Raw genomic sequence first — 23,156 nt, 5'->3', positions numbered from 1 at the left:
ATCCATGACTTCTAGGAATAACATGATGCAATTCAGATCATGTATGACGCAATACCAGCTTCAGATTGCATCATTCATTGTTTTGCCTAAAAAGCAAGTACTGTCCAAATCCAGTCATAGATTTATTCACAGATCCAGTCAAAGATGTATTTTAGTCATTTCTGGTTTAAATTGAGATCCCTTCCCTTTATAACTCACTTATCCTCCACCATTCCCAAGTCAAGGGTCGTATATACTGACTCAATAGCATATCTTGAAAACTAGAGCCAATCAACAATTTTAGGCATCATTTATTTCAGAAGCATTTTGGCTGTAGTGCAGTGTTACAAGAGTTTTTTAAAAAGCAACAGAGGGTCCTGTGGCACCTTTAAGACTAACAGAAGTTAGTCTTAAAGGTGCCACAGGACCCTCTGTTGCCTTTTACAGATTCAGACTAACACGGCTACCCCTCTGATACAAGAGTTTTTTAGTGATTCGCTGTTACTATTTTTAATCAAGTATCCCAGGATTCTTTAGCCACTTTTCACACAGGAGTAAACCCTTTACAATGTTAACAAATTCACACATGCTCACACATCTGCACACTGGACTGCACAAAGTTTTATGCTTGAAGAGGTGAAAAAGCCTAGTGAACTGTCCAGCTTAACAGTTCAGCACTTAACGTTTCATGCACATAGAAGTTTGAGATGCTAAACTGGTTGATTACTAGGCTTTTTCAAACATAAAAGTGTCTGCGGTTCCATAAGGTGGGGGGCTTCCTCCCAGCACCCTGCAAAACTTGTCCTGGATTCCTTGGCAGTTGCCATGTGGAGCTCACAAGCTCCTGCTCCTCACCTCTGCAGCAGAAGGGCATCCCAGGAACTCCACACAAAATGGAAGTCTCCGCTACTTCTCTCCCCTTTCATTGCTGTGTTCTGGAGCCCAGCAGGAGGGCAGTGGAACTCTGCTCTCCAGCAGAGTTTCAGGTGCACTAAGCCTTCAAAGTACGAACACCAGCCCCAGCCCCACACCTCCCTCAGTGTCTTTTCTGTTTTAAAGAGCCAAGAGCCCTTCTCCTTTGTCCGGCTTAGGACATGTATTTATATGTTTTAACAAGAAGGGTAGCTCTGGAGATCTGTACATGAAATGAAGTACAAAGCACAGAGTGAACTATGCAGTCTGCCTTTGAAACTGCAGTTACCAGCATAGGACCATAAAAATCCCAGCACTTAACGGGAACTGGAGTGTTAGCACTCCCAGCACCGGCTGTCTATCAGGCCATATCTTCTGGACCAGCAAACACAAGTTTTAAATGAACAAAGTCTACTATATTAACTCACAGCAGCATTCAGAAAGGTATTTTCTGTGAGTTAATCATTTATTTCCATCACCGAATGTATATAAATTATTTCACAGCATGCCAGTTAAAGAACTCCAGTTCCATTTTGAGATTTCACTAAGATTCAGAGCTAACTATGCTGGCAATTTCATAGAATTACTTCGGAAATCCAGTATAGTTGTAGCCATATTGGTCCCAGGATATTAGAGAGACAAAGTGGGTGAGATCATATCTTTTATTGGACCAACTTCTGTTGGTGAGAGAGAAAAGCTTTTAAGCCACATAGAGCTTAACAATAACTATGTGGGTGAAATCAGACAATCACTATGCTCTGGAATGAACTCACACAGAAAAAGACAAAAACACCTGTGGGTGAATACTTTTGATAAAGCAATCATTCTATAGCTGACCTATCAGTCCTAATCCTCAAAGGAAACCTGCACAACATTTTCAAAAGACGAGCCTTGGATCTTAAATTCATTACTCTGCTAAATGCTGAAAATCATGGACTTAACGGAGACACTGGACTTATGGCTTATTACAACAATCTGTAAACCACTAACTCTCCCTCTTTTGTCCTATGACTTCAGAGGTGTTTGTTAATGGGCTAATCTACCTTGAATGGTTCCTTACAATATGTGCTAACTACTTATGCTAACCAATCTGTTCCATCTTGCATTTTGCGGAGATGCTGGAAGTACCTTTCCCAAACCTGAAGAAGAAGAGCTCTGTGGGCTAGTCTACACTAGAAGCGCTATATCAGTGCAGCTGTATTGCTGTAGAGTGTCCGGTGAAGATGTTCTGTGCCAACGGGAGAGAACTCTTCCGACAGAATAATAAATCCACCTCCACGACAGTGGTAGATATGTCAGCAGGAGAAGCTCTCCCGCCAATATAACACTGTCCACACGGGCACTTAGGCTGGTGTAACGTACGCTGCTCGGAGGTGGCTTATTCACGCCTCTGAGCGACGTGAGTTATACCGAAGTAATACAGATCTGGCTTGTGAGACTCGAAAGTTTGTCTCTCTCACCAACAGAAATTGGTCCAATAAAATATATTACTTCACCCACCCTGTGTTTCAGAAATCCAGACATTCTCATGACCAGCTACTTGTTTGGATTCACATACACCTCTACCCCGATATAACGCTGTCCTTGGGAGCGAAAAAATCTTACCGTGTTATAGGTGAAACGGTGTTATATCGAATTTACTTTGATCCACTGGAGTGCGCAGCCCGGCCCCCCCGGAGCACTGCTTTACCGCGTTATATCCGAATTCATGTTATACTGGGTCGGGTTATATTGGGGTAGAGGTGTATACAAAGGATTTGTTATGCAACCTGATATAATGAAATATTACCTGCTCAAACATATGAAGTGTGAAACGGAATAGCTGGTCTTGATGAATCATTTGCTGTTCAACTAAATTGGATTTTTTTAAAGGGAGACAGCCAGACAACCATTTCTCTCCACTTGGTAATTACGTAGGGTAGCGTATTAGCTCACAACAGGATTATTATTATTGAAGGCACAAAACAGGATGTTTTCCCTCAAGTTTCAAGTTCTCCATACCTAAGTCCTCTCTGTGCATATGCATCGTGATGACCTTCTCTCTAAGACATGGCCTTCAGGGTTCTTTCTGGGTATCTCTTTCAAACTGAACATTCATGCCACCAGAAAACATAAAACTAGAAATTTGTCCAGTGTTTCTTACAAAATGCCAGTAAAATAGGTGCATATGTGCCCTCTGACTCACAGAGCTCGTCCAACAATACCCACTGACATCCTCCAATGATGCCAACAGGCATTGGGTCAGACCCCTAGTGCTTGGTGATTATTGTTAATGCACCATGTAGATGAGTGTATACGTGTACCTTCTTTTTTACGGGAATCTCACAAGCAACAGGTTGGCGTGTGTTTTTCCTGAAAGAAAAACTGGTGTCGATGGAAGGGATCTGAAAATAAGCCTTAAAACATTACAGGGCAACAATTCCATAGGCATGACAGTAATGTCTCTTTAGCAGCAAAAACTCATCTTTCACATAAGTTGCTCTATCTCCACTGTACTGCCATCCCCTTCTCCTTCCTTTGAATAAAATGACATGGGGTCAGCAGCTCTAACATGTGCAATCGTGAGCCCAGTAAAAAAGGAGACGAGGTAAGCAGGGAATGGCACATAACCTTTATGTTTTCCTCGCATTATATTTTATTCTGTGGAAATAACCTGTAGATGGGCATGAGTTGCAGGAAAGCTTACAGTAACTCCCAAAACACTCAACAGCAGGTTGGTAACTGCGGTGCCAGTTGGCTCCAATGCTGAGACATGCTACCAACATGCCCATTTTTCCTAGTTAAATTTCTCCAGACAAATGAAAACTAACCCATCCAGCACTGAGAAGGCACAAGCCCACAATACACAGGGCTAGGAACCAGGGTGAAGAAAACAAATGAGGCTCAAGGGCAGCTCCACAACTTTTGAAAACTCTAAACAAGAATTTGGTGTTACATATTCACAAGATCGTGCATTTCAAAGGACAATCTTGTTTGGAACAGCAACTCCTGGAACACCCCCATGATTACAATAACTAATGCATATTACTGGGTGAGTTCTGATGCCTCTCAGGAATCACAGGGCTTGCACTGTACCATGGAGTTTCTCCAATTACATTAAAAGCAGGAGAGAAAGGATTAATTAAAAGAAGCAATGATTACAGTTTTTAAAATCCTGGGAAAAGATTTTCATGACAACAGACATGATTTTGTTTTACCTAATAAAATGCCTCATTCTGTGCCCTCATTGTACAATTTCCCTTCCAAGCCCAAGCAGCAGGCTGTCATACATTGTGATAGACAGCCTGACTGATACTTTGCTAGAACATTACGATTTGCAGTAACATACAGACAAGCTCTTACCAATAGCGCTGAGAGCATGTTTGAGCTCCAAAGTAAAGGCAGTAAGTGGTACCTCTTCAGACACTGGCATGATTGCTACGGTGGAGAGGTTGCTGGCAGGGTTTCCAGCATCCCACTTGCTGCCAGTGGTATGCAATCCAAGAGGATGACCTGCCAAAAAAAGTATGTAATTAGCCAACCAGAAAGCTGCATGCCCACTTGGTACTAGGTCTCCTTTTCAATTGTCAGGCTACAGGGAAATAATTATTGAATTATTTAATCTATTAGATGCACAATATCCTCTATTTATGCCAAGGCGAAGATTACAGACTATTCCATTCTAGACAGGCTGCATGCAGACTCTTATTTTCAATTACTGAAGGGGCAGGCTGTGGGTAAAATTCAGGCAATGTCAGAATTCAGATTCTGAGACTAGGTGAAGTGGGATGCATTTTCAACTAATCCAGGCTCTCCTGAGAGACGGAAGATGCTTCTCAACCTATCAGAGCTCAGCCCTGGCACAATGAATTTAGACAGCAGGCATCCTCTTGGCCTGGGAACGAACTCATTTAGTTAACAAAAAGTAACAACCTATTTCCATGGGTCAAAGGACTCTAGGAATCAACACGCACTTTGTATAGTCTTCCCAATCAGGGAAATAAACAAATATCCAGGAGGTCATTTCAGATACGGTCCATATTAGCATTTCAAATCTCCATTGTCCTTTCTTTTTGCATTTGTGGTGGGGAATGCCAGACCACTGAGGGAACCTGATAAGGAAGGGACCATTTCCATAACAAGAAAGTGTTCTCACACTTTTCACACTAAACTGCAGGTTCCTATTAAGTAGCTTTCTTGATATCTACATTAATGTGAGTGAACAAGCACATCTTACCAGAACCCTGCAGTACTTTACTTTTTAGTTTTAAACGTGAAGATTCCTACTTTACACAGACTGGCGTTAGACTCACTGGGGCCCAGAACAGAAACTAAGGAGTGGGACCCCATTCTGCCTTCCTTACCTGCTTACTCACTGGATTTCTGGAAGGCTTTGGTTTTATCAATATCGTAACAGTCATATTACTACTACTACTTTTGGGGGAATTCTGTGACAAAAAAATTCTGCACCCGATATTTTAAAATTCTGCAAAATTCTGCATATTTTATTTGTCAAAATAACATTATACAATCACACTAGTTTCAAGTCTTTGGGTAATTGATTTCAAAATACCTGTCAGCAAGTATGTCTGTAACAATACAAACACACACAAAAATCCCCCCAGGAGTAGAGTTAAAGAAACCCCTACAACAACCCAGTTCCTGTTTCTCTGCTCCCTCCCCTCACCGCCAGGGCCCAGTTGCAGAGTGCCCAGCCAACCCAGATACCCACCCCCCCTCTAGCTGCGGGATGCCCCCGCCCAAGGCCAGACACCTGCACTCCTACCCCCCAGAGCCTAGGGATCCAGAGGGAGAAACAGCCTGATGCTGGGTCCCAGGGAGTTTCCTGCGTGCCAACTCCTTCCTTCAGGCTGTACTGAGAACTGCAGTGGTGCAGAATTCCCCCAGGAGCATACTACTATGATTACTGCTACTACTGCCATTCATAATAATCATAATAATACAGTATAAAAATGACTTTTATGCAAGAAAATAACCAAATCAGAACACATTGCCAAACTCATCTAAATCACTTAGAAGTGCACCCTCCTTGCTTTTGAGGAGGCAAATTCTTCAATTATTTTAGAGATGTCAAACTTGCAACAAATTTCGTGTTCAACTGAAGTCTCAGACAGACCATTCAGATGACCTTGTGAATAGATCTTCAGTAATTTTAAATGCAAGAAGCTTCTCTCTCCTGAGGCCATGGTTATGGGTACAGTCACAAGGAGATGCAATGTAATGCTTAGGTTTGGGTATAGAGCCACCAACTTTTCAGCATAGATGTAGTTTAACATCGCCAGAGGCAAATTAGACACCCCAGTTGACAAAGTATTTACAGCTGAGCATCTCTCGAGAGTCAAGTCATCAGCATCAATGTCACCACTTCTTGAGCCAAATGCTTGCAACTTTCACTTAATGCGTTTGCATCTATAGCCTTCCTCATCTCCCTGGTGCTAAACAGAAAACCAAACTAGAAAAAATCCAGCTGAGAAAACCTGTCATTCAAGCTAATTTCAGCTGCATCAACTAGTGGGGGGAAAAATCTTGCTTTAAGGTCTCCTCTGCAGTTATGGCGACATCATTTGAATATCCATAATCAAAGATCAATTTCTTCCTTTGGCTTCTCTGTTCAGGAAATGCTATTTCAATCCCAATCTGTTCGGCAATTTCTTGTGCAAAGGCGTGAGCAAACCCATTTTGTCTGAAATCTTGCAGAAATGTTAACACTCCATTCGTTTCATTTTTAAGGGATTCCATCCTTACAGTGGGGCTCTGAAGGAGTTTGCTTACGTAATTGATTTGAAACAAAGCGTCATGCCACACAACAATGAAGATTATTAAGTGCCCTGAAGAGATCTCTCATGGAAGGCTCCGTGCCTCTGAGGCTGTCTCACACCATCTCTTTTCTGAACTGCATGATCTACGAGTGCTTCAAGAGCTCACTGCACTTCGGTTAGGTGATATCGAAGCACCTTAACATGGTCAATACGAGACTTCCAGTGAGTGTATGACAACTGTTTGACTGTAAGTTGGGTAATGTACAGTTTAAGTATGGACCAGCGCTGAGTAGAAGAACTGAAAACAACAAAAACACACTGTAACACCCCAAAAAATGTCACATACAGCACAGATATTTAGCAGCATCCAAGTTGACCAAATTCTGTAACTGCCATAGGGCACGAAGAGTGCTTTTTTGTTAATGTCCTATATTCTTTTTGGTACACCTTGTCTTTTATCCTTCATATTGCTTCCATTGTTATGGTTTTGTCCTCTGCAGTCAAAAACACTAATTTTCAAGTTCTCAAGGTGGACCAAAAAAGTGTCACATAGCATGTCGCCAGTAGTGGCGTCAACAGCAAGGAATCCTGTCAAGACTCAATCCCCACTCTGAACTTTAGGGTACAGATGTGGGGGCCTGCATGAAAACTTCTAAGCTTAACTACCAGTTTAGATCTGGTCCGCTGCCACCACTCCCAATGTGCTAATTCCCTTCCCTGGGTAGCCTTGGGAGATTCTTCACCAATTCCCTGGTGAATACAGAGCCAGACCCCTGGGATCTTAAAAGAAGGAGAAATTAACCATCCCCCCTCCTTTCTCCCACCAACTCCTGGTGGATCAAGATCCAACCCCCTTGGATCTAAAAACAAGGAAAAATCAAGCACGTTCTTAAAAAGAAGGCTTTTAATTAAAGAAAAAGGTCAACATCATCTCTGTAAAATCAGGATGGAAAATAACTTTACAGGGTAATCAAACTTAAAGAGCCCAGAGGACCCCCCTCTAGCCTTAGGTTCAAAGTTACAGCAAACAGAGGTAAACACCCTAGTAAAAGGTACATTTACAAGTTGAGAAAACAAAGATAAATCTAACACGCCTTCCCTGGCTGTTTACTTACAAGTTTGAAATATGAGAGACTTGTTCAGAAAGATTTGGAGAGCATGGATTGATGTCTGGTCCCTCTCAGTCCCAAGAGCGAACTCTCCCCAAAACAAAGAGCACAAACAAAAGCCTTCCCCCCACCAAGATTTGAAAGCATCTTGTCCCCTTATTGGTCCTTTGGGTCAGGTGTCAGTCAGGTTACCTGAGCTTCTTAACCCTTTACAGGTAAAAGGATTTTGGAGTCTCTGGCCAGGAGGGATTTTATAGTACTGTACACAGGAGGGCTGTTACCCTTCCCTTTATAGTTATGACAAATCCAATAAAATGTTCTGTAACTGAAACCCCAACAGATAGTTCACAATTAACAACACGGAGTGTAACTGACAATTGCTCAGTGTGGCTGCTGTCAGGAGTTCTGTCCATGATCACATCAAAACATTCTGTATGATTAACTCTTTCAACAATGGCATGAAGGATGTGCTTTCCCATTCTAGCAATCAATTCATTTTGAATATCTTTGCTGAGGTAATGATCAGCAATTTCTCTTTTCTCAATTCACCTCAGGTGTTCATTCATTATGGGGCCAAATTTTGCCAACAGTTCAACCTGACCAAGGAAATTTCCATTGCTTGGATCATGTAGTTTTTCTGTAGTTCCACGAAAATACAGGTTCCACTCTGCTGAACAACAGACTATGCAAATGACTCTCGTTACAACAGCTCCCCAATAATTTCTTTCCATTGCAATTAACTCCATATCGACACTGTCAACAGTTTTATCGCCACTGATCCCTGCTTTCAGATTCCACCATGCCGCCAGACTGCATAAATATGCGGATGAGCGTTCATGCTCTTTGAGACAAGAATGAATGCGCTTCCATGCATTGAAGCTGTCCTTCAAAAAGGAATGATTGCATTTTCCAAAAAGAGTACAACAAAAACAAAAAATACTTTTATCTTCCGACATTGAAAACAGAAGCCATGATCAGAGAATTGTGTCACCATTTTTAAGGTTAATCTAATAGTTCGCCTTTGTAAAGCATCAGGGAATGGCTTTTTTTTTTTTTTGGTAATTCAATATCCAGTATTTGTTTGGACCGCTTTGAACAAGTTCACGTCTCTGGTTGTCAGTTATTCTTTCTGGCGATAATGTTGGGTCATCAGACAATGTCAGAATGACCTCAGTGGACTCACCTCACAGATCAGTGTCCTCAGATTTGGCCTGAACATTTTCCCCAGTTTCAGCTTGCTCCTCAAAATTCAAAGGTGACTTCTCAGTGGACAGAGTGACAGAAGTCAAACACTCCCCACTTTCTGCCTCTTATGGTGTGAAGAATGTAGCTAATGTAGGATATTTTCCCAAGAGTTTGGCCTTTTCCTCAGAAGCACATCTTTTTTAAGCACCACTGGGATATGAGCGTTTCATCTCTGGCTCTACTTTTCCCTCCTGATAGACTTGGTTTCAGGGCTGACCGCTTGAGCCACCCAAAACCAGGCTAAAGCCTGCCTGGGACTATTGATCGCCGAGCCCTATTGTGGGCTCATGGATGTCCTGCGGACTCTGGTCCTGGCCAGACAGGACTGGACTGAATGGCCTCCCTCTGAGCGGGAGAACGAGAGATCATTACAGCGACCAATTCGTTCTTTCAAAGTGCAGATGTAACAAATCATAGAAACATGATGAAGCTGCAATTCAGTAAGCAAATGACTTTGCAAAAAATATGCAATAAGAAATTGTTCTGCACTACAGTTTTAATTATTTTTTTTTAGACTTTAGTACAGCAATTTTCAAATGTTTTGCGCCAAGCCCCCCCTTTGAGTTACAATTTTGGTTGCGCTCCCCCAATACCTACTCCTCCCCTCTCAGGTTTTCGGGGGGGGGGGGGGAGGTGTGTGCAACAGTCTTTTGAGGTGGGGCCAGCACTGGGTGCAGAGGAGTTGATACGGACCCACAGGGTGGGTGGCTCACTGAAGTGAGCCAGGGGGTGGAGGTAGCGCTCCCTCCCAGAGCCCCACCACCTGGGGTGAGAGCCAGAGGCCGAGCCCCGCCACCTATAAGTTAGCTTCGCAGAGCCGCCTATGGGGTGGGGTCCTGGGCAATTGCCCTGCTTGCTACCTCTTAACACTGGCCCTAACTTTAGAGGCCCAATTGGTCTGTTGCTTAGGGAGCACAAGCCAGCATGGCAATGAGCTATTTCTTTGTCAAAAGCATCAATTTTGTCTAATGATCTCTATCCCATTTCACAGGTCCCTAGACACCTGGTTATGGAAAATTCTGAAGGAACAGCTAATGTAAAATAGCCTGGAAAATCATCATAAATATATAAACATAACACACAGTAGATACTAAATAAGAGTATTCACTGCATTCAATTTTTCATTTGACCATATATACATTTCATTTATCGTTTAGGCAACAATCTAAACACCCGGGTCCCTTTCCAAACACACACACACACACACACCACAATTAGATAGTTTTATTTTTGTTTCTGATTAATTTGAAAATCGTGAGGGTTCAAAGTTCAAATGCTCACTGCCTTCAAATAACGCAGTTCAGAAAATAGTTAACACATGTTCCCTATGCTCCTTTTACATTAGCTGGTTGGCTCAGCAAGAACTTACGGGTTTATGGAAAACAGATCCTATCAAACTAACTTGATATTTTTTTTGATGAGATTACAAGTCTGGTTGATAAAAGTAATAGTATTGATGTAACATATTTAGACTTCTGTAAGGTATTGCATGATATTTTAATTAAAAAACTAAAAAGGTATAAAATTAATATGGTACATATTAAATTGATTAAAATGTATTAAACTGATACAAATGTATTATAGATAGGGAACTATCACTAGTGGGGTCCTGCAGGGTTTGAGTTTTTCACCCTATGCCATTTAACATTTTGATTAACGAGCTGGAAAAAAACAAAAAATAATTGTTGAAAAAGTTTGCAGATGACACCAAAGGAGTGGTAAATAATGAAGAGGACAGGTCACTAATATACAGCCATCTGGATTGCTTGGTAAGCAGAGGACAAGCAAACAATATGTGTTTTCATATGTCTAACTGTAAACATATACATATAGGAACAAAGAATGAAGGCCATACATACAGAATGGGGGGTTCTATCCTGGGAAGCAGTGACTCTGAACAAGATTCGGGGTTCGTGATGAATAATCAGCTGAAAAAACGGTTACTTACCTTCTGTAACTGTTGTTCTTCGAGATGTGTTGTTCACATCCATTACACATTAGGTGTGCACGCGCCGCATGCACGGACGTCGGAAACTTTTTCCCTTCCCGTCGGGCCGGCAGGGCTTCCCCCTCCCGCCAGAGCGGCGCCCCACTCCAGGGTATATATATCCCTGCAGGCCCGACCCTCCCTCGGTTCCTTCTTGCCGGTGACTCCGACAGAGGAGAAGGAGGGTGGGAAGTGTAATGGACGTGAACACCACATCTCGAAGAACAACAGTTACAGAAGGTAAGTAACCGTTTTTTCTTCTTCGAGTGATTGTTCACGTCCATTACACATTAGGTGACTCACAAGCTTACCATTGGAGAAGGGTAGGAGTCAAGGAACAATCGATTGAAGCACAGCCCTGCTGACCACCGTGTCCTCCCTGGTCTGATGATGGATCGCATAGTGGGCTGTGAACATATGCACCGATGACCAGGTGGCCGCTTTACAGATTTCCTGGAGTGGAACCTGCGCCAAGAAAGCCGCCGAGGATGCTTGGGCCCTAGTCGAGTGAACCCGGATCCCCAGGGCTGGTACGTTGGCGAGCTCATAGCACGTGCATATGCAAAGCACAATCCATGCTGACAAGCGTTGCGTCGAGGTAGGCAGGCTTCTCATTCGCTCCGCAACGGCAATAAACAGTTGAGTTGATCTGCGGAATGGCCTGGTCCGCTCTAGATAAAATGCTAGGGCCCTACGGACATCGAGGATATGCAGGCTGTGGTGGCTTGGGTCCGTATGGGGCTTAGGGAAGAACACCGGTAGACAAATGTCTTGGCCCATGTGAAAATGCGTGACCACCTTTGGAAGGAATTTAGGGTGTGGCCTCAGTTGCACCTTATCCTTATGAAAAACTGTATAAGGAGGTTCTGAAGTGAGGGCTCTCAACTCCGATACCCTCCTGGCCGATGTGATGGCCACGAGAAACGCTACCTTCCATGAAAGGTGCATGAGGGAGCAAGAGCCTAGGGGTTCAAAGGGGGGCCCCATGAGTTTAGTTAGGACCAGGTTGAGATTCCACGCAGGGACCGGCGGGCGCGAATAGGGAAACACTCTTTCCAGTCCCTTGAGGAATCGGGCTACTGTGGGGTTGGAGAACACCGAAACTCCCAACTCCCCAGGATGGAACGCCGATATGGCAGCCAGATGCACTTTAATTGAGTATTTCTATAGAACTGTTAACTGCTAAGCTTAACACTAACTACTAAAGAACTGATAACTGTAAAGATAACACTAACAACTATGCTAAGGGACACTCTCAGACGAGAGACAGAGTTGTTCCAACACCGCCACGGACAGTAAGAAGGAACTGAGGGAGGGTTGGGCCTGCAGGGGTATATATACCCTAGAGCGGGGCGCCGCTCTGGCAGGAGGGGGGAGCCCTGCCGGCCCGACGGGAGCCGCTGAGGGAAAAAGTTTCCGACATCCGTGCACGCTGCGCGCGCACACCTAATGTGTAATGGACGTGAACAATCACTCGAAGAAGAACAATGACTTTATTGCCTCTGCAAGCAGTGCTCAAAGGGGGGAGGGGAGGGTGGTTAGCTTACAGGGAAGTAGAGTTGGGGGGGGGTTCATCAAGGAGAAACAAACAAACAGAAATTTCACACCGTACCCTGGCCAGTCACAAAACTGGTTTTCAAAGCTTCTCTGATGCACACTGCGCACTGCTGTACTCTTCTAACCGCCCTGGTGTCTGGCTGCGTGTAATCAGCGGCCAGGCGATTTGCCTCAACCTCCCACCCCGCCATAAATGTCTCCCCCTTACTCTCACAGATATTGTGTAGCGCAGAGCAAGCAGCAATAACAATGGGCATATTGGTTTCACTGAGGTCTATCCGAGTCAGTAAACTGCGCCAGCGCGCTTTTAAACGTCCAAATGAACATTCTACCACCATTCTACACTTGCTCAGCCTATAGTTGAACAGGTCCTGACTACTATCCAGGCTGCCTGTGTGTGGCTTCATGAGCCATGGCATTAAGGGGTAGGCTGTATCCCCAAGGATAACTATAGGCATTTCAACATCCCCAATGGTTATTTTCTGGTCCGGGAAGAAAGTCCCTTCCTCCAGCTTTTGAAACAGACCAGAGTTCCTGAAGACGCGAGCGTCATGTACCTTTCCCGGCCATCCCACATTGATGTTAGTGAAACATCCCTTGTGATCCACCAGGGCTTGCAGCAGCATTGAAAACTACCCCTTTCGGTTTATGTACTCGCTGGCGTGGTGCTCCGGTGACAAGATAGGGATATGGGTTCCGTCTATCGCCCCACCACAGTTAGGGAATCCCATTGCAGCAAAGCCATCCACTATGACCTGCACGTTTCCCAGAGTCACTACCCTTGATAGCAGCAGCTCTTTGATTGCGTTGGCTACTTGGATCACAGCAGCCCCCACAGTAGATTTGCCCACTCCAAATTGATTCCCGACTGACCGGTAGCTGTCTGGCGTTGCAAGCTTCCACAGGGCTATCGCCACTCGCTTCTCAACTGTGAGGGCTGCTCTCATCCTGGTATTCTTGTGCTTCAGGGCAGGGGAAAGCAACTCACAAAGTTCCATGAAAGTGTCCTTACGCATGCGAAAGTTTCGCAGCCACTGGGAATCGTCCCACACCTGCAACACGATGCTGTCCCCACCAGTCTGTGCTTGTTTCCCGGGCCCAGAATCGGCGTTCCATGGCATGAACCTGCCCCATTAACACCATGATTTGCACATTGCTGGGTCCCGTACTTTGTGAGAGGTCGATGTCCATGTCTATTTCTTCATCACTCTCGTCACCACGCTGCAGTCGCCTCTTCGCCTGGTTTTGCCATGGCAGGTTCTGGCTCTGCATATACTCCAGGATAATGCGCGTGGTGTTCATAGTGCTCATAATTGCCGTGGTGATCTGAGCGGGCTCCATGATCCCAGTGCTATGGCATCTGGTCTCAAAAAAGCCGCGAAACAGAGGGAGGGGCGACTGACGACATGGCTTACAGCGAATTAAAATCAACAAAGGTAGCTGTGCATCAGGGAGAAACACAAACACAAACAACTGTCACACAGAATGGCCCTCCCAAAGATTGAACTCAAAACCCTGGGTTTAGCAGGCCGTTGATAGCAAATGAATACAGAACAAATCTGGTCCATCTATCTTTTACATCTTAGGCTGGCAGAAGACGATGCAGCATGACTGACAGACATCGGCATCTTCTGGGTGCTTGGCAGAAAATGCTGCATTACGATTGCTAGCCATCATCATCAAGACGGTGCAATAGGACTGCCGGCAGGTCTGAGTCTCCAGGAGACAAAACATGTCTGCCCAGGCGCCTCTGACCGAACTCACTGAGGAGTACGACGACGACGGATACCAATTGTAATACAGCATCTGCTGCCAAAAGGCAAGGAGCTGCTGCTGTACAGCAATGCAGTCCCATGTCTGCCAGCACCCAGATAGCCGATGACGGCTACCAGTCATACTGCACCGTCTACTGCCAAAAGGCAATTAGCTGCTGCTGTGTAGCAATGCAGTACCACGTCTGCCGGAACCCAGATAACATATGGTGATGGTGAGCTGAGCGGGCTCCATGCTTGCCGTGGTATGTCGTCTGCACAGGTAACCCAGGGAAAAAAGTTGCTCTCGTGGGGGGGGGGGGGGGGGGGGGCTGATGACATGTACCCAGAATCCCCTGCAACACTGTTTTTGCCTCATCAGGCATTGGGATCTCAACCCAGAATTCCAATGGGTGGCGGAGACTGCGGGAACTGTGGGATAGCTACCCACAGTGCAACGCTCCGGAAGTTGATGCTAGCCTCGGTACTGTGGACGCAGTCCACCGACTTAATGCACTTAGAGCAGTGGTTCCCAAACTTTAATAGCCCGCGAACCCCTTTAACTAAATTGTGACATCTCGTGAACCCCCTCCTAAAAATGAATATTTCCAGGGATTTAAGCTTAAATTTCCTCAGTGTGATGGATTCGCTTGCTTTGCTCTGCATAGCTCTTGGAAGTCTGGAACCACTGGAGAAAGATAAAGTCTCAGGTCCTGTTCGGCATCAAGTCTGTTTCTGTATTTGGTTTTCAGATGTGCATATGAGGAAAATGCTTTCTCACATAAGTATGTTGTTGAAAATGGTAACAAAACTGCAGCAGCTTTTTCTGCCAGAAAGGGGTACTCGTTTCTTAAACTCAGCCAAAAGTTGATCAATGATAGATTTCTGAAACTCCTTTTCAGTTTGTAATCACAGGAGATCTCAATCAATTTCTCTTTTTCCTGGTGTTTAATATCTGTGTTGAGAAAGTGGTATCATCAAAAGGGTTGCGAATTCAGTCATTATCGCCTGACATAGCTGGAAAGTATTCCCTGAAAGTTGTTCAAAGTCCTTTTAGGTGTGCAATTATATTGGTTTTAGTGCACTGATCCAACTGAAGTTTATGTTCTGCCAGGAAGTCATGAAGATTACTGAAACACTCAGTTTGATTGTTTTCCAAACAACTTTCCCAGAACTGCAATTTCTTTATCAGGGATTCAACTCGCTCTTGCACATTGAAAACTGTTATATTGAGGCCTTGAAGAAATAAATTTAGGTCATTAATTCTTGAGAAAATATCTGCTAAATAAGCTAGGCTCTGGAGCCAGACATTATTTTCCATACAGCTGGCAAGGTGGAAAGGGTGGCTGTTGAAAAAAAACTAGGATTTCCGTTCTAACCTCAAACAAGCGCACAAGGATTTTACCCCTTGAGAGCCATCTAACTTCAGTATGGGTCAACACACAGTCATGTATACTACCCATTTCTTCACAAAGTACGTGAAATATTCTGGAATTTGTTGGCCATGACTTTATGAAATTCACCATTTTCACTGCATTGTCCAGCACTTCCTTCAGTCCCTCTGGCATGCGTTTTGTTGCAAGGACTTGTCTATGGATGCTGCAATGAGTCCAAGAGACTTTTGATGCAACCTTTTTTGTTCGAGCTACAAATCCAGTATACTTCCCAGTCATTGACGTGGCCCCATCAGTGCAAATGCCTAGGCAACGAGACCAATCTATTTCCTTTTCTTGAAAATATGCATTAGTCAGATTGAAGATATCTTCTCCAGTTGTTCGTTCTTCCAATGGTCAGCAAAACAACAAGTCTTCTTCAACCATACCTTCATTCACATAACGTACAAACAGTAGCAAAATAGCTAGATTAGCTACATCAGTTGATTCATCCAACTGTATAGCATAATATGGACTATTTTTCACTCTATGTACAATTGTGGTCTCTACATTATTTGATATGTCATTAATTCTTCGTGACAACGTATTATTGGACAAAGGTACCATGTCAATCCTTTTTGCAGCCTTTTCTCCGAGCATGCAATGAACTACATCTTTTATACATGGACCAATCAAGCTCTCTGCTATGGTATGGGCTTCCGATGCTTTTGCTACTCGGTAGCTCACGTGGTATGATGCTTTAAGGGCATTTTCATTATCAGTACTTGCTTTGGATATAAAACTGGTAATGTCACTTTTCTTCTCAGCTAATTTTCGCTTGAAAAACATCAACAGGCTTGTCGAGTTGTGCAGGATGCTTAGTTTCTAAATGGCGCCGAAGTAGAGAAGGTTTGAGGCTGCTGTTTGCTAGAACATCACCACAAATCACACACAGTGGTTTTGGATGTTCTTGATCACCAATGTATGTAAAGCCATATTTTATATAATCATCGTCATATTTTCTTTTCTTTGTAAGTGACTTTCCAGGACCATTATGATCATTAGACTTAGATTTTCCACAGTGTGGACTTGTGGAAACACTAGCTGATTCCAGCGTCTTTACACTTTCCTTTTTCAGCCACTTATACATTGAACTTGTGTACAAAAGTTCTAATAAAAATAACAGAGAGAGACTGCTAACAACCAACAAACTAGAAACTGAGAAGATTCACTCACTGAAGCAAATCAGCACTCCAGAGAAAAGGACGCCTTAACACTCCTACACTGGCTACAACGTGCTTCTGGCTGGTTTGGCTCGCAAATAGCTTTTCTTCCTCCGAAGAAGGTGCCCTGGGAGGGACAAATTAGCTTGGACCACCCCCCACGTTCAGCATGGCCCCCTGCTGACTGCCCTGGATGCAAACTTCCCCTGCTTGACAAGGACAGGGATCTGAGCTGCCACCTGCACCCCGCATGGAGTGCTGGGGTTCGGGGACGCTGGCTCCCCCGCCAACAGGGGAGGGCTGGGGCTGCCAGCTCAAACTGCCCAGCCCCGCTCTCCACGAGGCTTGGGCTGCCAGCTCCACTGCTGACGGGGAAGGCTCGGGCTGCCGGCTCAAACTGCCCAGCTCCGCTCTCCCCGAGGCTCAAGCTGCCAGTTCCACCGCTGACGGGGAGGGCTCGGGCTGCCGGCTCAAACTGCCCAGCCCCGCTCTCCCTGGGGCTTGGGCTGCCGGCTCCCCCGCTGACGGGGAGGGCTCGGGCTGCCGGTTCCCTGGCTGACAGGGGAGGGGCTCGGGCTGCCGGCTCAAACTGCCCGCTCTCCACGAGGCTCGGGCTGCCGGTTCCCTGGCTGACAGGGGAGGGCTTGGGCTGCCCGCTTAAACTGCCCAGCCCTGCTCTCCCTGGGGCTCCGGCTGTCTGCCCTGCAACTGGGTTCCAGCAGAGTCCTCTGGCTGCCATTAATGAAATTTTTCTTGCGAACCCCCTGAAACGTTCTGCGAACCCCACTTTGGGAACCACTGACTTAGAGCATTTATGTGGGGACACACACAATCGACTGTATTAAACAATTTCTAAACAACCAACTTCTATAAATTCAACCTAATTTCGTAGTGTAGACATACCCTCAAAAGCTTGCACCTGCCACCAAAAGAAGTTGGTCCAATAAAAGATATTACCTCACCAACCTTGTACTCTCGTATCCTGGGACCAACACAGCTATGACAACATTGCAAACCAGAAGTATAAGGCTATTATTTACAGATGTTTGTGGGTGAGCCTGGAGCTAGCAGATGAGGTCTACACCACCATGGTCATGAATCTCTCCTGTGCTGGATAAGCCCTTGCTGATGTGGAATCTAGTAGCCATGCCATTATGAACTCTATTCTCTGGGTCGGCAACAGTGATGACAGTCTTTGAAGATCCTGAGACCGAGTGTGGTGAAAAGTACAATTAGGTGAATGGAGTCTTTCACCTGCTATGGTGACCTTCCTTGAATGAGATAATCACAGAGGTACAAATATACCTGAATCCCCGGTCTCTTTAGATGAGCCACAATGACTGCAAAGCACGGGGTGAATACCTTGGCTGCTGTTAAAACACCAAAAAGCAGGACTTTGTACTGTCAGGGAGAGTCTCCCACTTGGAACCTCAAGATATTTTCTGTGTGCCAGATGACATGATACCTGAAAATATGCATCAACAGCTGTGAACCAGTCTTCATAATCCCATTGCTAGCTCCTGGAGGTCAGAGCTGCCATCTTGAACTTGAAATAATCGCAGGTGACTGTGTTGCAAACACCCTTTTCCCTTTGGGATCAGAAAACAATATGAGTAAAAGCCCTTCCCCTCTGAAATCCAGAGCCACTTCTTTTACTGCTCTGAAATTTAGAAGGGAGGCCACTTCTTGATTTAACAGTATCTCATGAGAGAGATCCCTGAAGAGGAATGGGGAAGAGGGGTGAGTTGGTAGGAAGGGACTGGAATTGAACTGAACACCCCACGTTGATGATCTCTAAGACCCCCAGCTTAGGTAGATTCCCAACCACTCCAAAATGCTAAAAGGGGTGAGGGAGGGAAGGAGGGTAAAACCATCCAAAGACTCTATATGGCTCTTGATGATGGCATCAAGCTTGCTGCTGTGCGGTGGACACAGAATGTGCAGTAGAGGACAAAGAGGCAGAGGGTCTTCTGTTTGGGAACTTCTGCTTCTTCCTCAGCAATTCTGATGATTTTTGTGGGTTACAATAACATGTGGAGAGTTCTTTGTCTAAAGCAAAATCACCTTCTCCATGGGGCTGGTGTGCAGACTCCCAAGAAACAGAGAGAGGCTCAAATCTTTCAGAGTGCAGGGCTTCGTTAGTTGTTGCATTGACTATGTCACAACCTCCAAATGGGAGGCCCTCAGTTGCTGTCTGGACCTCCTTGGGTGTTCCTGAAGATTGCAACCACGGAGCCCTGCAAATGACGACTGAGGTGGCTGTTGATCATGCTGTGGCCGATGCATCCAACACCTCCTGCAGTGATGGATGAGCCACAAATAGTCCCTCAGATACATACTTTGACAGGAGTGCCAAATACTTTGCAAGGCACATCTGCAGACTTCATGATGATTAATTCTTCCTGCCAGATAGATCTAATTTTTTCAGATCTTTTGTCTCTGAGTTATTTTTGTGGTCCCTGCTGCCTGGACCTTTCATGCACCACCATCACTTCCAGAGATCCAGGAAACATTCAAACCCACTTGAAGGGACTCAATAGCGCCTATCTGTCATTGTAGAGGTAGGCGCCACAGACACTGGGGTCTGCCATAAATGTTTACTGGTTCCAATAGCCCCTTGTTAATTGGCATGGCAACATTTTCAAACATGGAGGAATGCAGGATGTGCAATTTTTCCTACACTACTGCCAAAGATCTCTAAAGTGTCTGCCATGTGACACAGAAACACTCTTCCATCTGCAGGTGTTATTCCTCAGTTTCCTGTTCTTCCTGGGGTATAGCATGAGTCCCACATTATCTACTCTTCTTGAGCTACTCTCCGAAGCTTCATAGGAGAAGGAAATCTAACTCTGGAGGGTGTGACACACTGTACCTCAAAGAAGCTCCCTGTAATCCCCATATTCATCAAAGCATGCCATGTAAGATACTATATGAAAGGTCATGATCTGCTGAAACTCATTGTTCTGTCAAAATATGTATATTGGTAGCATGCATGAAGTTATGAGATTTTGCTATATGGCTGTTATTGAAACATGTTGTGAGTCTGGGAGTCGCTCACTGCTAGTTCTCCAGTGACCCGCAACCATTCTGGGCCATTGACCAGCAGGGGAATTGTAAATAAGAAATTTACAAATTCTGTAAGAGATTATTGCTCAAGCCCCATGCAACGGGGCTTGCTCAACTCTGAGACTCAGCAAGGCCCACCAGGACATATTTGGGCCAGTATTTTTACAGGCACATGGACTGAGGGTATAAGATGGACAGTGGCATCATGAGACCACCTCTCTCCCCTCCCCTACCTACACTGAAGGCAACAAGAATGCTGGGAAGACAAAGACTTGAACTGAGGAGACTGGTCCAAGGCTGAGAAGGAAATTCAGCCTGTGTCTTAAGAACTGTAACCTACCTGCAACATCCAGCGGGGTGAGAAAAGCTGTTTGATTCAACTCTAACTTAGTCTAAAAGTTTAAGATTTAGAATGCATGTTTACTTTTTATTTTCTTAAGGTATTTATTTTCTGACCTTTATTCCTACCACTTAAAATCTATCTTTCTGTAGTTAATAATCTTATTTTAATATTTTATCCTTACCAGTGAGTTTGTCTAAGGTGCTTGGGAAATCTGCTCAGGTTACAAAGGCTGGTGCATGTCCACTTTCCTTTCACAAATAAATTCTATGTGAGGGAAAGACACTGCCCCTAATTAATATGCTTGCATTGTTCAAAAGAAGGTCTTGATCAGTGTAAGAGAGTATATTTCTGGGGTCCAAGGCTGGGGGCTTGAGAGATTTGCTGGTGTTTCCCTGTGTATAGTTCATGAATGCCTTGGAGAGTATGCATGCAATTTAGCTGGGTGTGCCTCAGCATGCAGGTGACTGAGTTATCACAGCACCTCGAGGGGGTTTGCTGCTTGTCACTGGCAAAGCATTATGAAAAGTCAGCCCAGGCTGTAGAATTAAGGGGACATAGTGGTCCCATAGTTCCAGGTTGTACCCCAGGGATCCCGTCACAGAGGGACAGCTGATGTAGCCCAATAGGCTCACTAGGGGAGCTGGGAGCTACAAGGGTGGATACCTAGGAGAGTGCTCTCCTGGAGATCACATAGGTCAATGCCTACACTAATGGTGTCTAGATTCCCTGTCAGACCTGAAGGGGTCATATGAATGGGAATGAGATGAGCGGATGGGGGATGCCTCCCTATTTGCTTGGGAGGAGGAAGAAAATGACTCCTTCTCTAATGGTGGGGCTACCCTAACTGGAGATGTAGGGAAAGCTTGAGTATTGACCATCACTAGAGCTGAAAAGCTAATTGGCGCCTTGAATGTATTGGTAATTAGTACTGTACAGGACACTCTCACAGACGAGGCTGTGTGGTCAATGCAAGATTACTTGGTACTGAAAATAACTTTGGTGCCGAGAAAGTCTGCGCGAGGGAAAGACACTGTCCCAGTTCAGAAACACTGCAGTATAGTCGGTATCAACGTTTTATCAAGAGGACTGGAAACAGCAAGGGCATATGGAACCAGATGGCTGCTTACCAATGACATGAACTGTAAACTATCAACCAAAAGATTGGCAATTGCTACCAGTAATTTAAAAGTGGACACTTAAAGCTCCAAGACCAAGGAAGCAAACTTTGAAGTGTTTAGTAAAATGAGAACACTTCTTCAACCAGATGAAGTATACATATCTGTGATGAATTGTGTCCTAGATACAATGGCATTGTGCTGTATAGCACAGCATGCCAGTGTATAAAAGGATCCTTCCTGGACAGCTGAGTTTGGTTGGCAAATACTGCTTAAATATAGCTCAGGCAGAGGGCAGAAAATATCTTCCATGGTTTATGATATCTATTTTGCACTGAGTACATACCGTACAGCAGTTAGAGGAAGTGTCAGACCCAATATATACATCTAAAAATCAAAGCTAAAAGAGCCACCAGATAGAACTGAAGGCTAAATTTCTTCAGCTGTCCCATTTTGCATCCACAGCATGCACCCTGTAACTCCTGAGGGCATTCTGCACCAAAAATATTATTAAAATTCTGCACACAATATTTTAAAATTCTGCAAAACTCTGCAAATTTTATTTGTTAAATAAATGTGGAGGCTCCAGCATGGTAGTGGTCAGCACAGGCAACTGGCTGCATAGAAGTGGAAGATCACTGTGTAGCCCCCCCCCCCCACACACACACACACACCCCGGGCAGGAACGCCGCCAGCTTTTCTGCTGCCCTAGACAGAGGAAGGTCCCGCCCCGAAATACAGCCCCCCACAGAGGCGGCGGAAGGTCCCGCCGCCGAAATACCGCTGCGGTCGCCGCCCCCCAAATTGTAGTGCCCTAGGCGACTGCCTAGGTCGCCTAATGGGTTGCGCCAGCCCTGACCCCAGGACATGAACTCAGCAGTGAGACTGCACCCAACCCTGAAAAGGCGCAAGGAAAGGGCCTGCCCCAGAAACACCCCAGGGCCCTGCCCCTCCATGTGGGCAGGCAGGCTCAGCAAGGCAGGATCCAAGTGTGGAGGGGATTAGTGTGGGGGATCCAGGTGTGGGTTGAGAGGGTTCTGTGTGGGGCAATCTGTGTGTGGGCAGCTCAGTGGGGGATACGGGTGCGGGGGGGGATCTGGATGCACAGGAGCTTGTTGGGGGGTTCTGGGTTCAACGGCAATGGGACTCTGCAGGGGGTCCAGGTGAAGGTGGTTAGGGCTCAGCGAGGGGGGGGTGTCTGTGCATGGGGTGGGGGGATAGAGCTTGGCAGGGAGGTCTGGGTGTCGGGGGCTCAGTGGGGACTCCAGACACTGGGGGAGTGGAGCTCAGTGTGTGTGTGTGTGGGGGGGGGAATCCAGGTGCAGCTGGTTGGGGCTCATTCTGGTGGGGATCCGGGTGGTTTGTTGGGGTGGTCCAGGTGTAGGGGGAGTGGGGCTCATCATGGGGGTTCTGAGTGTGTGTAGGGGGTGAGGCTTGGCGGGAGGGTCTGGATATGAGGGGGTCTGGATGCACGAGGGCTAGGCAGATGGGGGTGCATCTCCCTGTACAGGGATCCCTCCCCATGCAGCTGAGGAGCAATGGGTTCAGGAAGTGTGTGGGGGGGGGGGGCGAAGTTTGCAGAGCTTCCTGCAGCTGGGGGAGAAATCTGGGGGTGGGTCTGACCTGGCCCCGGATGCCGGGAAGAGGAAGTCCTGTCCTCCCCAGCCCAGCCGGGACTAGCAGCTGAGCCCGACCCAGGGTAGGAGCCACCAGGCGGATTCCTTCCCCAGTCCCTCC

General features: G+C 45.6%; 1 protein-coding gene across 15 annotated transcripts in view; it reads right to left on the bottom strand.

Moving 5' to 3' along the window:
• PNPLA7 (patatin like phospholipase domain containing 7) overlaps positions 1–23,156 on the bottom strand; it is a 420,470-nt gene that overhangs the window by 166,185 nt on the left and 231,129 nt on the right. For all 15 annotated transcript variants that reach the window (XR_010593664.1, XR_010593665.1, XR_010593663.1 and 12 more), the window contains one exon: positions 4,234–4,383. Coding sequence is in view for 12 of the 15 variants with exons in the window: in XM_065572470.1 (XP_065428542.1) it covers positions 4,234–4,383 (150 nt within the window). In the remaining 3 variants the exon portion in view is untranslated. The remainder of the gene's footprint in view (positions 1–4,233; positions 4,384–23,156) is intronic.

The sequence above is a fragment of the Chrysemys picta genome, chromosome 18 (genome assembly GCF_011386835.1).
Source record: "Chrysemys picta bellii isolate R12L10 chromosome 18, ASM1138683v2, whole genome shotgun sequence".
Lineage (NCBI taxonomy): Eukaryota > Metazoa > Chordata > Testudines > Emydidae > Chrysemys > Chrysemys picta.
Note: the sequence above shows the minus strand (reverse complement) of the source record. Positions and strands in the feature narration are given on the sequence as shown.